This window comes from Parambassis ranga, chromosome 14 (genome assembly GCF_900634625.1).
Source record: "Parambassis ranga chromosome 14, fParRan2.1, whole genome shotgun sequence".
In the NCBI taxonomy this organism is placed as follows: Eukaryota; Metazoa; Chordata; class Actinopteri; family Ambassidae; genus Parambassis; species Parambassis ranga.
Window position 1 is genome coordinate 9,996,974 of NC_041034.1, and position 21,673 is coordinate 10,018,646.

A 21,673-nucleotide genomic window follows, 5' to 3' on the forward strand; every position below is an offset into this window, starting at 1 on the left:
TTCGCTGGTCTTCAGTTCGGACCCCGGAGGGTCCTCAGCTCTGGTTTCCTGTCCGGACCCCGGAGGGTCCTCAGCTCTGGAATCCTGTCCGGACCCCGGAGGGTCCTCAGCTCTGGTTTCCTGCCCGGACACTGGGTCCACCTCCTCGTCTCCACCGACCTCCTGCCCCATCTTGGGGGACCACCACTCCCGAGCTTCCACCCCAACCCTGGTGGGTCCACCTCGTCGTCATCGCTGGTCTTCAGTCCGGATCTCGGTGGGTCCACGTCGCCGTCTACGCTGGTCTTCAGTCGGACCCGGAGGGATGAAATTGTTTTTTTTTGTCTCCTATGTTAAATATAGTCATCCCCTGACATCATGGATGTTCGTGGCTCTGCTCAGCATTACCTTGTGATCTTAATTTACATCTGAACTGCTTTCTTATTGTCATGTCAACACTTTAGATACGTTGTTAGGACAGATGTTCAGTATAATTATTTGGAGAACTCCCTGAAGCAGAGATATACTTCTACTCTTTTATGGATCTTTTCATGGGAGGTTAGAGTAATCCAAATGGTAATACTGCCCTCTAATGGCAGTGGTAATACTCTTGTGTACAATGAGAAGACATGCCTTTCACGTTCAGTTATTGAATAAGAGCTTATTTTTTTTTAACTTACAATCAACTAAAACAGGGTTTAATTCAAAAAACTCACAAACACGTCATGTCAACGTACATTTATTTTTTGCATACATACAACATAAACTGCTTCATACATAAATGTGCCATCTGCTGTGCACTTAAAATATGGAACGCTGATATTAACATGAATTACAGCTTCATGTTTTTCACTTTAATACATACAGAATATGTTCCACAACACACACTTGTATTTACTATGGGTTATAGCCATAAAAAGAGACACTGACCTCACAAAAGGAGCAATTTGTTTCCTATAAAATCTCTTTTTGAATTGTGACATGACACAAAGCGCTGGCTAGTTACCTACTGTTGATACAGTATCTACTGCACACATTTGGATAACACAACAAATGCATTTCAGAGATGACACTGACATGTAAGCAAAGGCAGCTGATACACTTGCTTACATAGATAGCTACTGCTTTCCATGTAGTGATTATTTTTGCTTATTTTACATGTGTTTAAACAAGAGCACAGAAGCATAAGCTGGTACCTTCTTAAGTCTGATATTTTAACCTCTGTAAACTTTCAAAATGTTTTTCAGATATTTTAATCAATGATATTAATGTCTGAAAGTTAGGGGGGAAATATGTTTGAACAGGTGTTCCTGTCAGAAGGAGGGTGGTATCCTCACTGATCCAAATCTATTGCTTTGTCATAATTGTCAACATTAATGCTGACCAACAGCAGTGAAAGAGGGAAGTACAAGACAAAATACTGACACGCCACCACATACGCACCTCAATAAAGGTCCAGATATCTGCAAGGCTCAGTCACAAACACCCTTGACTGGTGAAAACATCAATGGGATAGCTATCACAGGTGACACTCAAATCACACTACTGTCTGGAATGTGGGCTGCACTGTTCCTGAGAAGCACACAACACAGCATTTTGGAAGTGTTATCTGGTGATGCATTTGGGTCTGAGCATACTGTGTAGTTCAGTCTATACTGTATATTCAGTTGTAGTGAGTAATTTATGTGGAGGGTGCATTGACAAAAACAGTCCTTACAGTGCAGTAATGTCTTCCTAGAGCTGCTAGCAGGCTCGAGCTTGAATACACAGTTATAGCTGTGAGTAAGTGAATATAGTGGCTGTTCACTGCTTATACTTGGAAAATGGAAAAGTCCTGAACTCCATATGCGCACTCATATCCAAACAGAGATACAATACAAACAGACAATAAGCACCTTAAACACAACACATCACTTCTCATCACAGGAACAATAATAGATTATTTAGAGTAAATGTTACTAGAAATGATAAGAAAAAAATGTGCCCTCCTATTATTGGTATGGATAGCAGGTGTTTACTGCCATGTCAACAGACCCAAATCACATCAACCTTTAGTAACAGTACACACACACACACACACACACACACACACACACACACACACACACACACACACACACACACACACACACACACACACACACACACACACACACACACACACACACACCACATTCTCTGAATTTACAATAGTATGGTTTGATGCTTTGGATAAATCAAGAAAAATACAAACACTACAGAGGGGATAACATGATTAACACCCTCTCCCTCCCATCTGTTCAGTCTGCAGGCTCTCTGCCATCAACAAGAACACAACCAGGAGAGCACATACAGCATGTCAGTGCATATAAATTACTTTGTGCAAACCACTGACATGGCGAACACGCATCCTCACACTAACCAAGTTAGTAGTTTCCATACTGAAAACATACATTTATACATAATCCTTATGTATAGGTTTTAATATAGAGCTACAAAATATCTTTAGCAAAGTGTAACAGACAAAGCTGAATGGAGAAAAAAAAGAATGCCATCAAATGGATAAGATAATATTACAAAGCATCAGTCCTCCATCGCTGGACTGCTTGGCTGACCCTGACATGAGCTGTTCTGTTTCACACTGTGGCATCACCAAGGAGGCGATGACGAGGTCCAGTGCTAAATAAAGTACATTCATGAAAAACAGCACGTAACTTTTAAATTTGCATCTCAAGACTGAAAAAGAAACTTGCATCACAAAGCAATAGCAAACCTGGGGCGCAAATGTAAAGCCTGCAGTGCATAGCCTTCCAACCTAAGAGAGGATTAACACCTTCTCTGAGAGTTCCACTCTAATGAACAGATCAGTGAGAATGGCTGATATGAACTGCAGTGTGTCAGCTGAGATAAAGCCACTGCAACAGATGATATTTCGCACGCAATGCAGTGTGCTGCATGGGCGCAAAGACATTGCCTTGATATTGCACAGGTGACTACACACTATTTGTGTGTATAGATATACTTTATGTGACAATATACTGAAGACACAGGCACATGTTTGCTGCCATAAATAAAAATAAACATCAGAACGATTCATATTAAAATAAGTGTTAATATATCAGGGAACAAGCAAAAATCTGTTGTGAAGTGAGTACACGCATTTAGGCTCACACATTTACTGCTCCAGATATATAAATCCTTTCCTGTGTTTCAGAAGGGGGTTATCTATTCTTCTTAAATACTGTCTCTTTTGTACATACACACACACACATATACACATTTATAATTGATCTATACATATCTGGATGAGCCCCTTGCACATGAAGAGTGATCCTATCTTTCTGTTGGCTCCCTGGGGAAGAAGCAGTTGTCACCTGGTGCCTGTGGGTGTTTTGGGTTACTGGTTACAGTTCTAGCTGGGATGGGAGGAGGAAGGGTTGGGAACAGTGCAGGGGCAGAGGATAGCCACTCAGGTTCTGAGTCAAACACAGAGCTGGAAGGCTGAGTCTGGGATGCCAAAGAACTTGAAGGAAAGACAGGGTTTTGTGGTGTTTTGTTGTTAGGTGGAAAATCTAAATCATCATCGAATGTGACCCACTGCTGTGATGGTTTCCCTCCTGGAGGAGGTTGTTGATGAGATGCCATTGCAGGTGGAATGGAGGATGTTGGAGCCAGGGGTAAAACAGAGGCATGAGGTGGATTGGAGGCAAGAGGAAGCACAGTAGCAGGGGTAGGATTAAGACTAGATGATGGCCCAAACAGGGATGTGGTCCTTTGGATCTGGGAGTTAGGTGCTGCAGGGGTGGGGATGAGTGGTTGTGTAAGAGCAGACAAGGTTCTGTGAAGGCTTGCACTTGGAGCTGGGGGTTGGACGCTGAAGTCTGGGGTAAGTGAACGCTGCTGCTGCTGATGCTGCTGCGCCAGTGGACCTGTGAAGGGATTGGTGCTGCTGGGCCGAGCAGGAAGTGGGTCAGCTGGGAAGGGACCGGGCGAGGCTCGCAGTGTCTCCTGAGAGCGACTACGAGACGGGACAGGAGGAGGCGGGAGCAGGGAGGATGCAAATGGTGATGGGGTGGAGAGTGACGAAGAGGAGGATGACTCGAATGCCTGCAGGTCTGACAGGGCAGAGGACTGGTGGGAGAAGGATAAAGGGAGAGTAGCAGAGGAAAATAGTGGTGGTGGTACAGGGGGTGGAGTACGAAGGGAGGAGCCTCTAGTCAAAGACTGGGTGGTGTGCCAGGAAGATGAGGAGGATGACAGGAAGTCAGATGTAAGTGTGTCAAAGGGGTCGGGCTTCCATTGTGCTTCTCTTTGGATTCCATTCAGTCCATTAGTCTATGGAGGGACAAAACATAGAAAATGCCAATCAGCTGTCACAACATAAAAACAATGGGCTAATATTAATGAATTATATATATTATTAGTTATAACTAAGCAACAGACAATGTGTTTTCAAGTTAAAGATACCCTTTGGAGCTTTTATCATGTATATTATGTTTACAGTTGTCATGTTCTCTCTGCCCTTTATGTACAATCACTAGCTGCCCATTAAACATATCCTAGTTATCCAGCTGTATTAGTTGTAATTGAAGTTATTTTGTGTGTCTTGCATACACATTCATCCACAGGGTACCTTTAATCTAGCATACTGGAAACACTTACAGACATGATTTATGTTTATTTTACTACACAAATTACTTCTGGTCATCAATGTCACAGGCCACATACAATTCTAATACAAACAAATGAAATAACACCAGTTTAACAAAATGTAAAATCAAATTATGAGGTCATTGCATATGTGCTCACAATATCACAGTGAGCCCATATGAAAGGACAAATGAGGAGAAATGGTATCACATTTTCTTCCATTTGTTCTCTTATCATTTATGGTTTCATATGTTGACTGACAAAAAGAAATGAAAACAAATAATGCTCCACCTAACATACACTGAAAGTTCAGGGCCTTGCAGTAATAAAAACATTAAGGTTAAAATAATGTGATGTAAAAAAAAAGTGAATAAAACTAAAACAGAAGGATGTTACTGGCTGCAATGTATGATAGGTAATTACATCAGAGCGGAGAACTGTTGTGCTATGGAGGATGAGACGAAAAGGTGGTTTAATATTAAGTACCTGTCACCCTGAGGGCTTCTCCAGCTTGTGAGAAAGAGACAAATGCATCAGAGACAAAAGCAGGAAGAATGACACAAAGAGCTCAAGTCATCTAATGTGAGACAGACGCAGAAAAAGAATCTTCTCTGTAGTTACATTATCAGTCTCCTACTGTTATTTTGTATAATCATCTGATATACAGAATAAACAGCTATACTCAGTAATAATGTGTTAGTACTGTTTGTTGTCTTCCAGAAAATCAAACCATTTAATGAAAAGGAAGTTTGCACCAACCTGTGAAGCTGGGGCAGTCTCAGACTTGGCAGCATCCGGTGGCAGAGCATGAGAGGAGCGGGAACGTGGTGGGGGTTTAGGAGAGGCTAAACCCTGCTGAGGTCCAGCAGGGGGGGCAGCAGGTGCTGCAGCTTCAGCAGCAGAGGAAGTTGCCGGTTTAGGAGCAGCAGCTTGCTGTGGCAGGAGAGGAGTCGGAAGTGTGGGCTGCATTGGTGGTGGGAGTTGAGACTGAGTTGAAGGGGCAGCTGGTTGAGGCTGCATGGGTTCCTGCATGGGTGACATAACTTGAGGTTTCACTGGAGGGGCTCCTCCAGGAGGTGGTACGGAGGGTGGAGGACCTGAGTAAACAGAACACATTTAAGCCCTAAATTCTGTATTTGTGTAGCCTATCCATTCACCCTCAGTTTTAAAATCCATTTCATCAAGAGCCCTTTTCCAATATTCTGTTACCCTGAGGAAGGTCAGCCGGCTTTGCTTGGGCACTGGGCACAGGTCGTGGGGCTCCAGGGTGGGTGTCTGGGATGGGACGAGGGGCCCCAGGATGCACTTCTGGGATAGGCCTGGGTGCTCCAGGATGAGAAGGAGGTGGTGGACGAGACTGAGGGGGCATACTGATCACTCCAGCCCGAGGGGGTATATTCTAGAGTAAATAGAAATCAATAAATTCAAAAAATATTTTAATAACATCACTTGATTTTGTTCTAAATTATCAGTTGTGTACTTACTGGTCTGGAACTACCTCCAGGTCCAGGGGCCCCTATGGCCGTCTGGCCTCGACCTGAAAAGATTAAGACAAACACATGTAAGACAAAGTTGACACTATTTTATAATCATGTGGACTGTGCCCCCAAACTGCAAGCATACTCCTCTAATTTCATTATTGCCTTGCTCAGCTCCTCTAAGAGCGCATGAACAATTTTCCATGCTGCGTACATGTCTGCTTCTGTATATACTTCATACTTCACTGTGCATTCACAGTGACATACAATGACATACATCCTTATAAAGACACTGGATTCAGCTGACCATACACAAAAAAGATCACATGAATGAAGTCAAGTGAAATCCAATCCTCCACCCCAGGACAGGCATATTTTGTGTCAGGGCGTTCACACATATAGTATAAAAGGTTTATAGTCCCCATAACAAATATAAGGAGACTACACACAAAGATAGCCTTTATAGAAAAATAAAATACTACATACTGGCTATCAATCCACTGTCTTCAAGGATGTGCTCTGTGGCACTCACCTGCAGTAGCATCGGGCCGAGGAAGAGCGGGACTTTTTGGTCCTTTGCAGCACAAAGGAAACCAAACCACATCACTGTTAAATACATAATACAATACTACACCCAGGAAGCAGGTGTTCCTCGTGACAACATTTTACAACAATGACTAGGGAAAGCATATGCGTGAAATGCAGCAGCAGGTCAGTGAAGCCTGAAATTCATAGTCTGAATATCTACCTGCCTAAGGAAGATTTCCCCATTAATCACAAAAAAAAGACTGGTTGAGCTGGCCCAAAGACCATCTGAAATCTGGACCAAAGCAATTTTCTTTTCAGTGATGAGAAAACCAATAAAACCAAATCCACTTCAGTTCTATTCAATATTCACTGTCATTAATCTAATTAAAGAATAGAGACTGGAACTGGAATGAGGCAGTGGTATTCACTTTTTCCATACATGTTTAAAAACAGCACACAGAATATACCTTAGATTATGTCATTTCCTGCTAATTAGACATTTTAAAAAAACTATTATATACTATTTTTCACAACAGGGTACCAAACACACACAAGACTGAAATGACCCACAGCTAAGCTTTGAACTCATCAACAGTTAACCATCAATGTCAAAAAAAGCATCAGTTACATTGATGACTGAATGTAAGACTACAAGGAGAAGAGGACACTAAAAACACAACTCCTGGCTATTTACCTTCACTGCCTCTCCTAGTAAGCAGTGGACTGGGACATTCGCCACAGTCTTAAAGCCAAAAAGGGAAAAAAGTATTTTCAAAATAAATAACAGCAGAAACATGAATAGAACACATTCAAAATTATTCCAATGTTTGGTGTTAAAATAAGTGACTTCAACTCCCACACTAATTTAAATAACAGCACCTATATCTACAAAACTCAACACATCTGCGTAAGTACAGGTGTGTGTAAGTACAGGGTGTTTTTGTCATCCTGATGTTTCACTGAATACTGCATTATTCTTTCCTACCAAATGGTTTAGGTACAATACAACCATGTGCATAGTGCCACATTCCAAAGCAGATATTACTTAATAAATACAATAGGTTTTGATGGCAGTCAATACTGTGAAAAGGTGAGAGACAATGAGGCATGGTCGAAAATACTCCAGTAGACTGTTAATAGTCATCATAATGTAATACTGGCTGGGGGCTAAATTAGCATGAGCTCTACATGCTTTTCTGTGTAGCTCAGATGGAAACTGGCAGTCACTACATCCAATGCTTCAGCAATGTAAGCACATAAGCACAGTAATCACATTACCTGCAGAGTCCTTTCTAACAGGGAGAGGGCTCATGCCTCCTTCAAGGATTGAAGCAGTGAGATAAAGGTGAAAATGTTAACTTCTGCCTAAAATATCTATTTCATTCTGCACTTCCAATTCAGGAATGTATTTACTCTAGCTAAGGTTATATGACTACTATAATAAAAATAGGATTTTAAATACGTTTATGCCAAAGGCTTAAGATGGTACTTTACCTGAAGGTGGTGGTGGGCGTTGAGGGGGTGCGGGTCTGGCTGGAGGGGCGTGGGGTCGAGGGGGTGGTGGCCGCCTAGGCTCCACGCCTTGAGTTGTAGGTGCACCAGGCTGGAAGTCAACAGGAGGCCCTGGAAAGAAAAAGAAGAACTTTTTACAGTACTGTTACAGCCCACAACATATGAACAGCTTATTTTCTTTAACAAAACAAACTGATTGAACAAGTCTGGGACTGTTCCGGCCCATGGTTGTTCCTTGCAGAGAAATATTTGTTCAAAGAAAAGAGGAAGCTAACACTGCACCCAATTTAATATCTCACTACAAAATACGTCTCAAAAACTACATCATCACACATCCCATTACCTGGAATTTCTCTCCTCTGTAACGATGGACTTAAATCTGCTTCCACACATTATAAACAAAACAAGATTACAGTTTAGATTCCACAAGCAGATCAAGCAGATGACACAAGGGTAATTTTACAACATAATTATACCCGTGCAATACACTGCACTGTACTTACCTTGCGTTGGTCGGTAAGGTGCCCCTCGACTAGGCCTGCTGGGGGCAGCAGGTTCTCCATGGGTGGGGGAGGGACAGGGACTACTGCGGGGAGAAGGGAGGGGGGACGATCCTGGGCCTGAGCCTGCTCCAGGCTGCAGGTGCTGTGGAAGGATCTCCTCCACCTCCTCATCCACATCACCTAGTACATGAGAAGAAAAAGAAAGTTCATGCATGTAAACTCTCCCATATATCCATATAGAAAACAAATACATCTATCTTTCCTCCTCACCTTCCATATCGTAATCGTCATCCCCCATGTCTGTGTCCTCTGCTAGCAGGGTGGAGCTGGCTGATGTGGGAATGCTTCCACAGATCCTCTCCACACTCATCTCTTCCTCCAGACTCTTGATCCAGCCTGGACTTTTCAGACGGATGTCAATCACCTTGCCGAGGACCTACGATGTAAACCAAGAGACATACAAGAGATACAGATTTAATTGTAGCACAGTAATTCAATTGTAGCATGGTAAACAGTCATTACGTATAACTCATATAATCAGTGATGTCTTACAGTGGAAGCACTGAGAGAAAGAGCAGCAAGAGCAGAATAGCCTTCCAGGAAAGTCACCCACATCTTCTCCTCAACAAACCTGCATAAATGAGAGCACACATCAATGTACACTGAAATTCTAAAGGACATACACACTGTTTTTTAGTCTTAATCCGTCATATTCACCTGATGAGGATGACCTCTCCAAAATGAGCAAACTTGTCAAGCAGCTCATCTATGAGTGCATCATCAAAGTAGTCATCAGGACCAGAAGTGCAGAGTGACACTAGGATGGTGCCATCTGGTGGACCCTGCAGGGCAATGACATCTTTGTAGACCTGGTGTCTGGCCTCTGGGTCGACCTCCAGGATGTCTACATCCATTATTGCTACCACAGGCCTAGAAACAGGGTTACAGGTGACCTTGAGGACAATGACACACTGTATACAGGTTTTACACAATCAGAGTAGTAAGTTGGTTTGACTTGATACCAAATTTATTTTGTAATAAATATAATTTAATTACTCGAATTTTGCAGATATATTGTAGTTACCTATGGTCAGATGTCTTCAGCTCAGCCCTTCCATAGTACTTTAAGGTGCCAGGGCTCCAGGGATACTCTGGGTCATCCTCATTTTCCCCAGATCTAGAAGCTGCCCCAACTACATTCATCTCCTCAGCTGTAGAACATACACAAATACAAGGCATTGGCTCAGTACTCCTCTGCAAAGGATCAATCAAAGGATTTTTAAGTTGTCATACTTACTTACTCATTAAAAAACACAAAAAATGCAGACAGTGAAGCAGCAACATTGTTAAAAGTTGTGCATATGTTTTAAGTTAAGAAGTGAGAGATTAGGGGGAAAAGGATCTTTAAGGCTGTGAATCTAACCTATTTTGTCAAAGTTCCACTTCCTCCTCTTCCAAAGTATGCGGTCAGTCCATGCTGGTGTACGACACTTCTCACTGGTGTCATAATCTTCTGAGAAGAGGTCATACTTATAGGTGGGGGCAAAATCTAACTTTCCCTCAATAAAATTTTGGAAGACCTGTAGAACACATTTTGACAAAAATTACCACTGCAAACGTTTACTATAGGGCTTTTTGAGACATAAAATATCAATCCTTTATCAAGGTACCTGGACAATCTCTATGTGTGGATAGTGCAGTAGGTCTTACCAAACCAGCATTCTTCTGGTCGAACAACTGGTCCCCAGCTGTCAAGGCATCCCAGTTCTGCTGTTTGATGAGCTCTTTGACCTCCTCATTGGGCAGGCTGATGCGATAGTTGAAGTCTCCACACCAGAACACGTAATCATGTGAGTACAGCAGGCGACCCTGGAGGACAAGATAGATGTTGTAATTCATGTGTCCTGGGCAAGAAGGCATACTGATTTATGAGTTATGGTTATTACCATGGGGAAGCTGAGTCTGCGTGTGATCTCATTGTAGTCATCGTTCCTCTCCTTGACCTGTGACTGGCCAGCAGCAAAGTGAGAGCAGACAAAGCAGATGCTGGTGGTGTGGAACAGCAGGCGGATGGCCACGCCTCCTTTATTACCTGTAGCGCCACCCATTCCAGTTTTTACCGTATCTACAGCCACATCCCTGAAACATATTAAAATGACAAGATGACCATACACACCAATAACTCAAAAGCTGCTAATGAGAATCTGTGCAGCGCATACCTGATGAAAGGTGCGTGCTGTGGGCGGATGAAAACGAACAGACATACTCCTACCAGCTGCTCTGAAGCAAGCAGCACATACTTATGGTCCCTTGAGATGTTTTTTTGAAGCTCAGCTGCCCACAGTTTTTGGTTAGTAGTGCTGAAAGAAGAACAGAAATATTTTATAGTGCAGAAACAAGAGTTGGAAAAAAATGAGTGGGTCACTTTCAAACTTTAAAATAGTGGGCTGTTAGCAGCACAGAAAGAAGGTGAAATGTCTTGGCTATAAATACTTTTGTTAGACAAAAGCAAGTAATCTCAGGTTTCACACATACCTTGCACTGACAATGTTGCCAGCATTCAGTTCAACCATTTCCTCAAACCCGATTGCAAAGATATCTATCGGGTTGGCTTTACTGTCTGTAAAGAAAGTTCCAACATAAAGTGTCAAATCAATCTAGACAGTAAATGCTTGTGGGTAGTTTACTGATCTGAGATTTTTATTCCATCAGATTTTCTAAGGAAAATCATATTTAACTAAAGTGATTGCAGTTAAATACCAACATACCCTGAAATTCAGGATGCCCTGCCTTCTTTGGAGCATCCAACAGCCAATCATTGAGTGTCTGGTTGCGGAAAGCAATGCTGCGAAATTGTTTGCCCCCATTGACATTCCAGGTGCCGACACACACTCGAATCTGCTTGGGCCGTGTGTATTTATAGTAGTTCTGACACATTCCCAGTAACACTCTTGGGGAAGCTTCAGAAAGGAGGAGAGTAATAAGTTTAGGGTACAAAATGGTTATGCATGTGTGTCTCTATGAAGGGTGATGTAAAGGGACACTAAACAAAAATGAGGAAAAATTAATCAGAACCAACAAAACCAAACACAAGAAAGGAACTCCACAACAACACTATAAAACATGGGGTATGGGAAAAAGGGTACAAATCAAAACAGCTGCTAAAACCTTTGGTAATGGTTCATTACTGTCTGTAAAATCACTTAAGTTTTTAATCTGAAATTTGAATTATCCTGATGATATGATGACACAACAGACAGTTGATTAAACCACTACCAACACTGGATTGTAAATAAATAAACAGTGCATGAGCAGCAAATACAGATGATAGGACAACTATGTGACAGGGGATGAAAAGATCCATCCACTAGTGACAGTCTGTCAGTTACTATACCTGATTGTAAGACAGGCTCAGTGACTAAGATTGTGTGCAAGAAGCAGGAGGAGAGAAGGGAGAGGAGTGTGAGTAAACCAGTGCTGTAACAGATAATGCTTGCAGAGCAGTCAGTATTAATCTAACTGGGACAGAGAGCTGATACATTGAGATTACTCTCCCCACTTGACACAGGACAGACAAACCCTTGTGTTATGCAAAGCAGCTTCTGGCAATCAGGGCTACTACAAACACAATTCAGAACGTATCAAAACATTCACAGAATTCCCCCCTGATAAAGCAGAATGAACATTTTGTAATATATGTAATATGCATTCTTAAAAAACCTTCACACAAGTGTGGCCTGTGTGATGCTGTAAAGAATTACCATAAAGACTGGAAGTGGTGAGCAAGGCCCGCGCTTTGTCTGCCAAATCACTGTTGAGTGTGGAGCCCAGCCTTAAGATGTCTATAGCCTCCTGCTTGGAACTGTCAAAGAAGTTGTTTTGGATGGTCCGTGTCACAGAGCGAGCGCCATCTTTAAGCTTACCAGCCTACAACAAGCAACATGACAAACAATTAAATGCTAATTGTACTCTCACTTGGTGTGAAAAAAATCTGTACTTTCAAATCCAGCAACAGATAAAATAAAAGAAGAAATACTTCACAGAGGTCACAGAGAATTTTCTGAACTGACAAAAGCATCAAAACTGCTTGACCAAGGACAATCTCCAAATTTCAGTGATTGTTTAGCTGCAAAGTTTGATTTCAGGACACACTTAGTGGACTGATTATAACAAGTTCCAAGAAAGAAAACAGATTTTCCTTGATGTAGACATTTTGAATTACAAATGATAAAAAATGATCACTTAACAAGTGTCTTTGTGTTCTTTTCAAGCAGATATTTTTAGATAACAAGTGCGATCTCTGTGGAGCCTTCAACACAATATTTAACAGAGGGATACCCCAAAGAAAATAAAACCAAGTTTTAAAAAAAGAGAAAGAACCTAAGAAGTCCCAGCAATCCCATCGTCCATCACATTATTTTCATTTAACCCACAGACACTGAAATCAATAATGCACCAGAAATAGACCTAGGTTTGAGTCGGTTGTCTTGTTAACTTACCACATGGGTAGATAGGTCCAGAGGACAGCCGAAAGAGACAGCACACAAGAGTTAAGAAACAGAAGCACACAGTTCTACACACAGAGAGGATCTACTGTCCATGCATAAGTCTCTCACTGCACAATGCAAAAAAGGTATGATGATATTTTCCTTAAAAAGTTACATTGATGGCGTAATATTAGTTACTATTTAAGCCCAGTTTTATAAACATGAAGCACATGGCTTTAGACCTCAGTCACAGCATCTGTTCCATTTTATTTGTTAATATTGTCTCCCTTTTATAACTTCACGTAATGAAATATCTGTAATTAAACTATTGTGTATCAAGATTATCTAATTAAAGCCACTCTTTATATTTTTTAAGATCAAACAATAAGTGAATATTGATGTTATAGTTTTTTTGATGAGAACAAACAAAAAATAGGGAATGTTTGTGATCAAGAGGTTTGATTAATTTCTGAATTAAATCTATTATTCTTCACAGAAGAGAGTTACAGCAATTGGGTCTTTACACAAGGCAGTGCTATGGCATACATAACCTTTTGGACTGGCCAAATCAAACAAAAACCCACATTGAACACACCTCTCATGACCTGCTGTGCAATACAACTTGTAGAAATGGTTAAATTGTGATTTGTGTATTTATTGTCGACATTTTGTACCTTTGCCTTGCCATCCAAAGCACCCGTGCCAGCGTAGATCTTGCTGATGGAGTCGCCATTGACAGACCACATGGTCCTAAATACCTCCTGGAACCTGGCTACTAGCTGGGGTTTTTCTGTCAGACCCATTTCTTCCAGCTGCTTAGGTAGCATCTAAGGGTAGGTGGAAGAGGGGATTAGACTAAAAGCATCATCTGTAAAGACTATAGACCTTGACAGGAGGAGACAAGGTCACTATGCATGCTGTCAGGCTCCTACCTCAAGAGCAAAAAAGGCTTGAACACTGTTGGTTCTATCCAAACAGTCCAGACAGTTGGTCCTGACGGTCCCTCCCTGAGTCCTAGAAAGACAGAATAAAATGATGTTTGGCTTGGGCCTAATGCACTTTCTGTGCATTTTAAGCAATAGCATGTTTTCTTGCATTTATTTCTCACCTTGCAATGCCGGTTTCTCCAGAGTAGTAGAAGAACCCACATTCTTCCATGAATTTGCTGAGGTAAGGTTTGAGGACACTGTGGAGCTTGTCTGCCTTTCCACCTTTTACATTTTGATGGTAGTCAAAGTTCACCATTTTCACTGCTGTTGAATGCTCCGAGGCCTTCAGGTGACTCTGACAGTGACAGATAGGAACACGACTTATATTCAGAAATTCTAACTCAATTCAACTCAAAAGGGTTGTGCATACAAGGTATGTTACATGCTCCTACCATGCAAAGCAAAGTAGGCTGTATTTCTAATTTAAAACAAGGTATGGGGTTATGTGCTTAGGTGTCTGTTGGTAGTGCTGTGATGGTTTTATACCTTCATAGTGCATAGATCAACAACAATACTGCTTTGTTTACTGACGCTTCTGCTAGAACAATTACAGAAGGAATGTAACACATGCTGCCTGGAGCTGCAGCATCCACCCACTTGAAAGAATTCCTTACTGACATTATTGTGTGGGTTTACAATGTGAAAACAGAAAGAATTTGTTATGACACACATCACTTGCTGTCAGTGTTTTTCAGCTGTCAGTCTGTGAAAAGCATCTGATGAATATTTTACAATGCACATCTGTAAGAATGGTCTTACCTGAAATGCTTTGCTAAGCATGTGTTCCCCTTCCTTACTTCCGAGCAGGTTGATGATCACCTGCTTACCGTACAACCTCCGCAGAGCAGTGAAGTGTCTGGAAAATATACATCGTCATGTAATGAGCACCTCATAGGTATCAAAATAACTTTAATATCAACAATATTTATGGACTGAAAAACAGCAGAGAGAGAGATACAGATATGGGAAACAAACTGCAAAGTGTTTACGACAAGGTGTTGTGTTTGTTTGGCCTTGTATTAACCAAGAGATGCCAAGAGAGATATGCTTTAATTTTACAGCAAACACCAAACACGGCCTGGGATGACTCATCAAATCTGATCTGAACAGACAAGAAAAACTAGAAGCACAGTAGGCAAAATGACTAATTTTTCACAATACCAGTGGTGTGAAGTCTGATATTCCTCTCTTTATATATTCATAATATAATATGATACCAATACTGAGCCGAGATGTCTGGAAATCAAATAAACAACTTGCTCACTTCCCACCAATATATTTTCTTGAACTAAGTAAACAGCATGGCTACTTTGTGAGTGTCAGGGTGGCTGCTGAGGTTTGATAAGGTTGGAGCTGACACTATCAAGGTGTGGCACAGTGATTAGGGTGATCATCTTTGCTGGGTTTAGGACCCAGTGGCCATATATCTGGCTCAAGTGTCCTTCAGCCAACGGCTCTAAAGGGCGATGTACTGTTCAGACACTGGATCTGTAATGTCTCTGCAGACCGGGAACAATAACGACAAATATGTCATATTCACAATTCGCTGCTAGCTACAATAACAGATCAAAAATCCACCTCATAGTTCCAGTATAGCCATTTTTACTATTTTCAGAAAATAATTTGAAAGGCTATAACTAATGAGAGCACACAATTGTGTGACAATGGTGAATAGATATTTGCTAACCATAAATTATACAAAAAAATGCCTGTAATTAATATAAACTACAGGCTGTCACTGACAAGCTAATCAAGCGCTACAAATGTGTCTTTATTTTTCCATTTTTTAATGTTTCAGCCTCTGAGGACACCCTTCAATTAGCAATAATCGCCTCCCCTTTGTAAATCTGGAGAGCTTTATTCTACTGTAGCTCAGACAGGCAGTGCAGGAGACATGGTATTATGGTGTCTCTTCTGTTCAGAGGACTAGTAATCTGTTGGAGGCAAGACAAAGCAGCTGGAAACTGCTCTGCACACATACACACATGTGTTCACACACAACACTTTAATTACCTTTCAAATGCTGGCGCATTTGCCTCAAATCCTCTTGAGAGTTTGACACGATGAGAGCCAACCTGCAGAGACACAAGTCATAGTGTCCTTTTTTGGTAAAGATCAAAAATAGAGAAAGCTGCGCAAACACAGTCTGTTGCACATGGCCAGAAAACCTGATGATGGAGATGGATTCAGGAGAGGAGTTGTAGTCAACATTTGAAAAAAAGAATGGCACTGGACAACACAGTGGCAGGGGGGCAGTACATGGAGATATGTTTACACAAAGACACTGAGCAGCTGCCCGTCATCTCTCCAACACCTTCTCATAGATTAACACATTTTTTCCATGTTAATTTGCTCTCTACTTAAAACTCCTATATAGGTTCCAAGTTTGAGATTCTGCTGGTAACAGGCTGAATCAAGTCAGAGGCACCGCAGCATTAAAAACAGCAAGCATGACTAGACAGAAGTATACCTGGACACTGGCACTGTGGCTGCTGCACACACATCTGCTCAATCAGCGCTGTAGTAAGCCCTAATTATTTCACCTCGGCCTATGGACATTCCCTAATGACACCTCATGCCTCCACTTGCTTTTCAATTCTTTTCTGTTATATCTGTGACCACCACTAACTCTCCTACTGGTCATTATTTCAGGTGAAGGATGAGAAGGCATTGCTGCCTTGTCCAATATATGCTTTGTGTCTATCTGTATGTTTGTGTATATGACGTGTGTGAACAGGCTTAACATTTTGCTCCATGATGCCGCTGCCATTTGTCACTCCCTTTTTTCCCCTCTACTGTAGCACAGGTCTAGGCTATGCATATTTAATAACTTCCTGAGATGGTATTTGAAACCACTCAGATTACAGCTGTTTAGCTGAGACCAAAACCTCCTAATGTTTAACTTGATCTCAACCGGTGGTTATTGACAAATTGTACCTGCATTGTAGTTGATCAATTCAAATTTTAACCTTGATCTGATCAGTATAGTAGTTAAAACGTTTGCAGGCCACAGAAAATATAAAGGTTAAAAGTTTATACTGCTTGCTAGCATTGTCCTAAAGGAACAGGTTTTTACTAAATGTATGGATTGTATGTTTAATTGCAGTTGTTCAGAAAGATTTCCTCGAATCCAATGAATAGTCACAAGCTGCCTATGAGATTAGCCTTAATCATTATTTACACTAACAACTAGTTGGATGCTTTTTAACTCAACAATCATATAAATAATGACTATTCTGACTTCACCACAACTGACAGAACTATTCCTCTAAGAGCAGGCCGACCTACCTTTAATCACATAATTCCCAGCTAGATTACATGATGACTCTATGGCACCATTATGAACTGAGATACAAATTTACAACTACTTCTAATGTACACTAACCGGGCAAAAACAAAAATAAAACTCTTCTTTTGGACAAAACCAAAATTACATATCATGCTTAGGGAATGTAGTAAAGAGTTTGGGGAGGAGAGCCTACAAGCCACAACTAGCAGAAAGGACAAAGAGCTAAAACAGAACTTGAAGCAGGAGAACTAGAATTCTGTCTGAAAACAACCTCAAGTCCACTACCTTGTGTTTTGGACAAATCAAAGATATTCTGGACTGAATAGGCGACTAATATGGTCTGTGCTTCCCTTGGGCCTCTTTTCTAAAAGCTCAGTTTGCCATATTACAAATTAACACCTATCCAGTGACCCTGGGAATGAATTGCAAAAAGTATGAAAAAAGGAAGTGGTTGAGGGATGTTTTCAGACCAGGCTCTCACCTGACCAAAGAAGTCTGGGAGCTGAGGAAAACAGAAAAATGCCCTTTACCAACCACTATTACTATCATTAACCTCCCCCACCGTGTGATTCACCTGTCTGTGCAATGCCAGGACACAGAAAGAAGAAACCCAGTGATTTAATTGTGGTGTATAATAAATAGGTGTTCCTACTTCCTGCTTAAATATAACATGGTATTTCCTGGATTAGAGGTTGTATTTACCCATGGCTTTTGGCATTGCACAGAGGAGCACCTGCCTGCAGGATAGAAAACACCAGCACCAAGCGCAGCCCCCCAAAAAACAAAAAGGTGATACCAGGTGGGGGTTCTCATCCAGTCCATTAGGGTGCCGATTCTCATTCAGGTGCAACAAAACACCCTTAATGGACTTTTTCTGAACACAGCAACAGAATATGTTAAAACTACAATACAGACATCCACTGTAATGATTTCTTATTCCCTTCAGACTGTCTTAGCAGGAAGACATCCCAACTATAATCTGTTAAAAGTTTTTCTCTTGTGTTGCAAAAGCTCCTTAAAGGCTTCTTAAGAGATCAGCATTGACACACACTGATAATGAGGGAGGCTTGATTATAACAGCAGCATTAATGAAATGGTTAGGACTTCTACACAAACATCAACACTATTTTCTGATTTTCATATAATTAACAATTCATTTATGAAAATCTCACATGCACATTTCAAAGCCGGCTGTGTAAAATGGACTTTGCTTTCATTACCTGGATTCCTGGCTGTTCCCAGAAAAGAGGAATGGACCCACGAATCTGTATGAAGGATGAGACCTTGTCATCCAGGAATATAACCTGTTCAAAAGAAGAAGAAAACATTATTATACATTATTTTGTAATGTGACAAAAAAACAGGTCCCAACCCTCCAATAAATGTCTGCTCTAAAAAAGGAACTATAAAAAGAGAACAGATCAGGCAAGTTCATTTTTACAATCAGCTCTTCCTAAGTACGCTTATATAATTACATATATGTGTATCCTGACAAAATGCTGACTCATCACTAAAAATACAGACACGAATGAGTCCTGGTAAACAAGAAGAACCTGTGTTTAAAGTTCACCTGTTCAGTCTCCACAAAGTTGGCCACTTGTCCATCATCATTTGTTCCTCGGACATTGAATCGTGTCCCAGCTCGCTCAGAGCTGAGACGGGAGAAGATGCAGGCCTTGGCCTGCTTATGCCCTGCGTAGATGGTCCTGATTTCTACACTGCCGCACATCAGCCTCAGCAGCCAGTCATCACAGTTTACTCCATAATGTTTTAGGTGCAGGTGCAAAGATTGGTTCCTGTTGATTCATAAAGACAAACAGAACAATAAAGAAAAGTTAGTTCTTAATCTGAAATCAAATTTAACATACCATACATTTGGAAGCAATTAATACAAAAATAATGATCTAATGATTTTACCAAAAGAAGCGGTTATCTGTAGTGTCCTCTAGGATCCTGCGGCGTGCATTCAGACTCAAGTCCATGCTAATACCAGTGGAGGACCAGGCAAAGTAGAAGTGTCCTGAGTTTAGGACCTTTCGCACCTCAGCAATCCGGTCTTCATCTCCAGGATCATTTTTCAGGGATATAAAGTCTGTCTGTGTAACCCTGAAAACCTCGGAATCCTGCACCTTGCCCACAGAGCTGCATCCTGTGACAACTACAAGGCTGTGGAGCATGGAATCACCTGTGAGAAAAACATTAGAAAGCATTGAGAAAAGACATAAAACCTTACAGATTTAAGGACAGGCCAAATGGCTAATTAAACCTTGGTGTCAACTCACACATAAAAGAAAAATAATATCACCTGACAGTCAAATCTTATCCATCTATGAGACTGAGCTTTAATCTTTAGCACAGCATTTTCCTTGTTGTGATAACAAGAGATCCCAAGGTCATATAGAGGACAGAAGAAAGCAGCTTATGAGTATGCAGTGACAGAGCCACAACCTAGAAGGCCTTTCCAGTCACACTTGAACCTAGGGGTCAATACCTGGCTTGGGCGTAGTTTAGGCACAATAAACACAATATATACTTTTGTTTTCTTACCTAGGTTTAAGCGGAGGACGCCCAGAATTCCATAGGCATCAACAATCTTCGAGTATGTATTTTTAATGGCATCCTTTTCTGCTGCAGCTAGAAGACAAATGTGACTGAATGTTAGGTGAATATCAGAATACCTATGAAACTCTTATTTACAGTCGAAGTTAAATGTAGCCTGAGAATCAATTATTGCTCAGAATCACTTCCAGCACTGGACATGCACGGATACATATCTTACAGTTGCAATCAGGTTACAATGCCTTTACAGCATCCTTATGTGGTGCTAAAGTCTAAATCATATCTTATTTGAGAGTAATTAAAGAAGATGCCTTACACAGAACAGCAACAGCTCCTGATTCAAACATGAGGCATTCCTCCCGGGTCCTAGTTTCCACTATGACACTGTAAGGTGGAGGATCCAGCTTATGGTAAATGCGATATCCCTTGCTGAAGGCCATTCTTGATCCAAGATGAAAAACCTATGGTATGACCTGGAAGGCAAACACATTTAAGGGGAGTTGATCAAGTAAGAGCTACAACACATTGCAAATGGATGGCTACAACTAGAAATCCTGTGTTTTCACTGATGGAGAGATGGCCGTAAATCTGACCATAAAACACTTGCTTTTTAGGATTTCTGGGTCAAACAGTTATTACATCTGTAACGCCTTGACTGGGGCGTTATACTACATATATTTGTAGATGACTGACCTCGGGATAAAACGATTTACAGGCTTCCTTTTTTCCTAAATAATTGAATAATTGTTGGAAATTTTTCAAATAATTAGGCAATGCATTGCGTGATCCCGGAACGAAGGGAAGATTTGCATTGCGAAATCTGAATCCTTAACATCTACTGCTAGATCAAAGATAACGCACGCGCACCTATGAAAATATTAACCTTAATTTAAAGTACAGATGATTTTACTGGAGATCATAAGCAGCGGAAGCGCTGCGATCGCTAACGTTTGTTGCCAGTTAGGCCAGGGAACTGATATATCATCCATCCTGACACGGACAGTCACGACTTCATAATGCAACTGCAGAAAGGCACTGCTAGCGCTAACGCTTACCCGCCAGCTAGCTTAAATGCTATAATTTGTGGTAAAGGAGACCAACGAAGAAATCGACAGAGATACCAGTATAAAGCAAAAGCTTCTTGCAGCCTTTCACCTTTGTAGTGCTAGTGGGTAAGGTTAGCTAAGTTAGCTGGATTAAACACAGGGGCAGCTATGATTCGCTAGCCTTCAATATTTTGATGGCACTACCTGCACGTCCGGGTTGAATACTGCCTTATACACATTTGAGCGACCCAACCGCGCAAAACACATAAGCATTTACAGACATTTAAGTTTCTTCAAAAGCGTAAAAAGTGTCGATAATATCTAAATTACAAAGGGGAAGGACAACGAATGCTATCTTACCGTCTCCCCCGCCGGGTTGTTATACCGCTGTCACAACAAAATCCTTTTCCCGGTGTGTTTGCAAAGTGGTACATTCCGACGCAAAGCACGCCTACTTCCCGTTACCGTAATACATACAAAAAACAGCCTAGGTCTTTATACAACATAACCGAATACGTAAATAAATTATTTTGCAGTCTAAACATAACATACGTTACACTTGAGATTTCAGACCCCTACCAATATTTTACAATTATTTCACCGATGCAAAAAACAAAACTCACAAAATGTTTTCGTCCACTTTTACTCATGATTGACAGAAGCTCCCCTCGAAT

The 21,673-nt window shown here is 41.2% G+C and overlaps 1 protein-coding gene across 9 annotated transcripts; it reads right to left on the reverse strand.

Annotated features, from left to right (window-relative positions):
* Positions 1-733: 733 nt before the first annotated feature.
* synj1 (synaptojanin 1) lies at positions 734-21,432 on the reverse strand. 9 transcript variants are annotated; one of them, XM_028422504.1, is made up of 32 exons: positions 21,360-21,432; positions 20,270-20,426; positions 19,942-20,028; positions 19,312-19,579; positions 18,965-19,190; positions 18,615-18,698; positions 18,191-18,268; positions 16,119-16,180; positions 14,865-14,961; positions 14,225-14,400; positions 14,049-14,130; positions 13,791-13,943; positions 12,391-12,556; positions 11,398-11,589; positions 11,165-11,249; positions 10,849-10,989; positions 10,576-10,768; positions 10,340-10,498; positions 10,053-10,209; positions 9,714-9,840; positions 9,347-9,559; positions 9,182-9,260; positions 8,900-9,065; positions 8,630-8,809; positions 8,470-8,505; positions 8,109-8,237; positions 6,619-6,660; positions 6,093-6,145; positions 5,818-6,007; positions 5,368-5,705; positions 5,095-5,118; positions 4,170-4,293 (listed from the first exon to the last, which is right to left on the reverse strand). In XM_028422504.1, exons 2-31 carry the CDS (start codon positions 20,391-20,393, stop codon positions 5,098-5,100), a joined length of 4,104 nt encoding a protein of 1,367 aa, XP_028278305.1. In that variant the 5' UTR covers positions 20,394-20,426; positions 21,360-21,432; the 3' UTR covers positions 4,170-4,293; positions 5,095-5,097. The 9 variants fall into 9 exon arrangements, with proteins under 9 accessions (XP_028278299.1, XP_028278298.1, XP_028278303.1 ...); XM_028422498.1 differs by lacking the exon at positions 5,095-5,118 and having other exon boundaries at positions 734-4,293; positions 12,391-12,547; XM_028422497.1 differs by lacking the exon at positions 5,095-5,118 and having other exon boundaries at positions 734-4,293.
* Positions 21,433-21,673: the final 241 nt, after the last annotated feature.